At 63.9% G+C, this 5,310-nt stretch overlaps 1 protein-coding gene across 1 annotated transcript in view; it reads left to right on the top strand.

The window, feature by feature from the left end:
* Positions 1–3,572, top strand: part of GFI1B (growth factor independent 1B transcription repressor) — a 4,853-nt gene extending 1,281 nt beyond the window's left edge. Inside the window, exons 3-7 of the mRNA XM_014529875.1 lie at positions 5–32; positions 356–610; positions 826–986; positions 1,952–2,183; positions 2,752–3,572. Of these exons, the coding sequence (XP_014385361.1) occupies positions 5–32; positions 356–610; positions 826–986; positions 1,952–2,183; positions 2,752–2,930 (855 nt within the window). The 3' untranslated portion in view covers positions 2,931–3,572. The remainder of the gene's footprint in view (positions 1–4; positions 33–355; positions 611–825; positions 987–1,951; positions 2,184–2,751) is intronic.
* The last annotated feature ends 1,738 nt before the right edge of the window (positions 3,573–5,310 follow it).

Raw genomic sequence — 5,310 nt, 5'->3', positions numbered from 1 at the left:
CCAGAGCTGGACCAGGATGGCCTCGGCACCAGGTACCTGCCCACGGCCCCAGCCCCTCCCCAGTGAGTGCGAGCGGGGGAGGGACCTCGGAGTCCGGAGTCAGGGCGGAGGGACAAGGCCCCCTGGATGCTGGGCTCTCGGGCTTCTGCGTGGAGCCTCCTTGGCGGGACCTCATTTCCGGACGAGGACTCGGTGTGGGGGTGGGGCAGCTGCTGGAGGGCTGAGGAGTGGGCCCCGTGGGCACTCTGGGGGGGGTGTGCGGGGGACTTACACACTGACCCCCTCAGCACAGGGGAGGGCTGGGCGCCCTGTGTGTAAATCCCTCACCACCAGGCACGTGTCCCACTCTCCACAGGGGGTCCTGCTGGGACGTCCCAACCCCGGGACAGGGACTCGCCAGCCTCCAACTCCCCACCGCTCTACAAGCCCAGCTTCTGCTGGGACGCCCTGGCCTCGGCCTACAGCCACAGCTACCGGCAGGCCCCCTCCACCATGCAGTCCGCCTTCCTGGAGCGCTCCGTCAGCCTGTACGGCAGCCCCCTGGTGCCCAGCACCGAGCCGTGGGATCGGGGCCTCACAACCTTGTCCTCGTCACCAGTCCTTGAGCCCTGCCCGTGTGCCCAGCCCTGTGACACGCATGAGCCGGGGGAGCGGACGCAGGTTCAGAAAGGGTGAATCACTTGCCCAAGAGCACACAGCAAGGAGATATCAGAGCCAGGCGCAAACCTCCCTCCGGCCAACTGTCGTCTTTAACCACTAGGCTGCCTAGTCAGCTCTAGAAAGGGCGACGGGGGCCCTTCCAGACCCCCCAGTCCCACTTTACAGACAGGAAACCCAACCACACCCAGGTCTTCTCCACCCCACACGGGCTTGAGGTGCACGCCCGTCGCTCCCACAGCGGGACCCGGCCCTTCGCCTGTGACGTCTGCGGCAAGACCTTCGGCCACGTGGTCAGCCTGGAGCAGCACACGCACATCCACTCGCAGGTGGGCAGCCGGAGCCAGGACCCCTCCCTCTGCGCTCCTCCCAGGAGGCCGGGGGGGGGGGCTACGGCTGGCCTGTCACCCTGCCCCTGAGGGTGACTGCGGGTCCCTCGCTGCCTGCTGCCCTCGTCGGAGTCTCCAGTGCCCACTCCTGACACCTTCACCCCGACGGGCCGAGTGGGCTGCACGCACAATTGCAAGAGGCTCTGACCCAGGCCGGCTGCGGGGGCCGCAGGGTGTCTGTGAGGCTCAGAAACGGCCCCCCCCCCCCCCCCCCCCCCCCGGGGCCCCAGCACAGGAGTCCTCCCCTTGGAGGCCCTGGACTCTCGGCCTCTCAGAGTCAGGCTTCCCGTGCGTCTGGTCCCGAGTAGCCCTCCCTGAGGCCGGAACCCCTTTTTCGGGATTCATTCTGGCAAAACAGCCCCACTGACCTGAGTGGCCGGCCCGGGGTCAGGTCGGGAAGAAGGAAGTTCCGCGAGCGTTGCCTTCGCGAGCGTTGCATTCGCGAGCACGAACCACGGGCCAGTCTCCACCTGCAATCCTCCCGACCTCTGAGGTCATCGCTGCTCCTGCTCCAGGTGCAGATGCGGAAACTGAGTCTCAGGGAGGGTAAACCACTTGCCTGTGGTCAGGTGGCTAGTAGCTAGTAGGACGCAGAAGCCAGACGCAGGCCTCAAATCAGACTCCACCAAACTGCACACCCACGGCCATCCCACCTCCAGGAACTCACTCTGGGTTAAGGGACATGAAATGTGAACCCCCCTCCCCCCAAAAAACACCACTCCCAGATCAGTGGGTCCATCAGTCCGTCAACAAATATGTCTTTTGTTTGGGATACCGTGAAAGTCACAAGGAAAAATCCACAGGAGGCCACTCGGCCCGAGCCTCAGCCCCTCCTGGGGGGCAGGAAGGGGGGGCCCTGGGGCCTGCCCCTCCAGGTCACCCCAACAGAGTGTCCTGTTCCTCAGGGGATCCCGGCCGGGTCCAGTCCTGCGCCGGCGCCTGACCCCCCAGGGCCTCGTTTCCCCCGGCAGGAGCGCAGCTTCGAGTGCCAGATGTGCGGCAAAGCCTTCAAGCGCTCGTCCACCCTGTCCACCCACCTGCTCATCCACTCGGACACGCGGCCCTACCCCTGCCAGTTCTGCGGCAAGCGCTTCCACCAGAAGTCGGACATGAAGAAGCACACCTACATCCACACGGGTGAGCCGCCCGCCGGCGCCACTCGCCCGGCCCGGCACTCGGGGCCACAGGGCCCAGGCAGAGCCTGGGAAGTCCCACCTTCCACTGTTAAAAGGCCCGGCTTTAGGACAGTGGGATCAGGTTACATGGGGCGCCCCCCGCCCCCCCCCGGCCCCCAACAGGAGGGCTGGAGGCACTGTGTTGCTTAAGTTCACTTACTGGTAATGCACAGAGAAAATGCTGGAAGGAAACAGCACAAGTCAGCAATGTTGATCTCCGGGTAGAAGTGAGACTAGCAGGTGCTTTTTTCATTCATTCATTCATTCATCCCTCCTCTCATTCATTCATTCACTCCTCGGCTGTTGCCCGAGTGCCTCTTTTGTACCCGGCTCTGTGCCAGGGGCTGTGGGAGATTGATAAAGCGGAGAGATCCAGCCCCCGCCCCAACCAGGGTACAATGCAGTGCGGGGCGGGGAGGTGTCAGAGGGAATGTGGGTTGGTCCTGAGATAAAACATAATAAAATTTCAGAGAACAAATGCAGGGCGTGGGGGCCCAGACGGCCCTGACGCGGTCCTTGCTGCCCCGCAGGTGAGAAGCCACACAAGTGCCAGGTGTGCGGAAAGGCCTTCAGCCAGAGCTCCAACCTCATCACCCACAGCCGGAAGCACACGGGCTTCAAGCCCTTCAGCTGCGAGCTCTGCGCCAAGGGCTTCCAGCGCAAGGTGGACCTGCGGCGGCACCGCGAGAGCCAGCACAACCTCAAGTGAGGCTGTGCCCCTCCCAGCCCCGACCAGCCCGTCCTGTCCTGCTGTCCCGTCACCCGGAGGGAGGCCAGCCTCGTGCGCCCAGATCCCCAGTCTCCCGGGGGCAACACTGGATGGGAGTCTTGCAGCTTGTTTTGAGACTCAGGAAACTGCTGTGTGACTTTGGGCAAATCGCTTTCCCTCTCTGGACCCATAGTTCTCCTGCTGTAAAGTGTGGGAGCTGGGTTGGGTCTTTTCTGAGCTGAAGGTATAATAACTTGGGTGCCTTCCCCAGGGCAGAGCCCAGAAGGCCAGAGCAGCCCCACGTGGACCGAGATGCCACGATCAGACCAGACCCGCAGAGCCGGGACCCACAGAGAAATCCTCCCGGTGCCTTCTGCCCACAGCGCTGGGATCCGGTCCCCTGGGTCTTGAGGGGGCCTCTTTCAGGCGGCCAGATGGTCAGAGCCACCTCCTGCCCCGGTGGGATGCCCAGCACCTCTCTGCTTCAGCCAGACCTGCTGGCTACCCCCCACTTCTGACCGGCACTCAGCTGGGCTCTGGTCTGCCCTCAGACCCCCGGGCTGGAGAAACCAGCAGTTATTGCTGTCAAAAGCCTGTTCCCCTCAACCGCTGTACATGGAAATAAAGACACAGATTTATTTACATCTGACCAGCATGTATGAAGGGCCTCCTGGGTGCAAGCTGACCCCCCTTGGGAGGGGCAGGGGGAACTTTGAAAAGCAGAGGCAGCTACGCAGCTGCCCTCAGACAGCTTGGGAGCCGAGGCCCAGGCCACATGGAAAGGGCTGGAGCAGAAGGACTGGACCCCACAGGGTGTGACAGGGTCACAGGTCACGTAGCCAGGGCTGTCCGTTTCCTGTGGCGGCTGCCACGAGTCACCACAAACTCAGCGGCTTCGAACAGCACAAGTGTATTCTCCGACAGCCCCGGAGGTTCAGAAACCCCATGTGAGTCGCCCAGGGCTAGACTCGGGGTGTCACGGAGTGCACCCCGCGAGAGGCTCCAGGGCAGGTGGCTTGCTCTGACTTCCAGAGGCCATGGAGTCCAGGGCTTGTGGCCGCCGCCTCCCGCCTCCCGCCTCGAAGCGCATCAGGCTGACCTCTGCCTCCCCTCCTGGCTCCTCCGCCTTCACCTTCCTGCCTCCCTCCCGAAAGGACCCTGCTGATCACCGGGGTCCACCTGGCTGACCCAGGGTCAGCTTCTGGGCAAGGTCCATGTGATCACTGGGGTGGGCTGACATCCACGTCCTGGTCCCTGGAGCCGGGAATGTTGGCGCATATGGCCAGAGGGGCTTTGCGATGTGATGCAGTGAGGCCTGGCGCCGCCCTCGCCGGCTGTGGGCTTCAGGCGAACGCCTCGGCTATAGATGGTGAGCATAGGGATCCATCCCTGGGGGGCATTGGGAGGACCCGAGACCAGGTGTGCACAGCAGTGAGCAGGCCCAGGGCAGGGCAAGTACAAGGCTGGCTCGAATGCCACCCTCCCGTGGTGGCTCCCATCCCAGGTTCACCCACCTCTGAACACTGAGCTCCTGGGGCTCCTGCTCACAGCGCAGGACCCCCTGAGCCTGGCCCGGTGGTTGTCTGTGCGTAGCCAGCGTTCCCTTTGCTAGAAGGTATTTCTCTGGGCTCTCGCTCTCTGCACCCCGCCCAGGCCTGGCCCAAGCAGGGGACACCTCTAACTGAGTCACTTCCAGGTGCTGCGCGGAGCCCAGGGCTTCCACACGCTGCCTCTAACCTGTGCCACGCTCCCATTTTACAGAGGGGGCAACTAAGGCTCAGAGAGGCTGGCCAACTTGCCCAGGGTCACACAGCGGGCGAGTGCAGAGCTGGGGCCAGGATATCCGATCCCAAGCCCTTGGGGTCTCCATTCGCCTTTCCTCCCAATGACACCGGAGGTGTTTCCTCAGGTCTTTGCCTCTGCTGGGCCCGCACGGGTTCCGAGGCCGTTGGGGGCCGGGGACTCCCCGGCTCTGGGTTTGGCTGGGCAGGACCCCGGCCTACTTCATTCCTATTTACCTTAGCCAGAATTCCCCGACAAACCTGTCGGAGGGTGTGGGGTGGGGTTGGACATTTGCATGGGGAGGTGGGCAACCTCCCCGCAGGCTCCCAGTTCCCGTCCTGCAGGCCCGGCTCTTGCGGCCGGAGGAGAAGGGCCTCTAGCAGCCAGCGGCCGGAGCCAACAAGGCTGGAGACCTCCATCCCCCTCCTGTCTGTGAGGTGGTGAGGCCCGTGCAGGGGTAGGACTTGCCATGAGCCACCCCGTGGGCCAGGCCTGCAACGGGCTCCTGACCCCCGGGTGAGGGGCCCTGCCCTGCACCTTCTAGATCTGGGGAAGTGGGAGGGTGGGTGCTGGACACACACACACACACACACACACA

The sequence above is a fragment of the Myotis brandtii genome, unplaced genomic scaffold (genome assembly GCF_000412655.1).
Source record: "Myotis brandtii unplaced genomic scaffold, ASM41265v1 scaffold699, whole genome shotgun sequence".
Lineage (NCBI taxonomy): Eukaryota > Metazoa > Chordata > Mammalia > Chiroptera > Vespertilionidae > Myotis > Myotis brandtii.
This window is presented reverse-complemented; position numbering and strand designations above follow the sequence as displayed.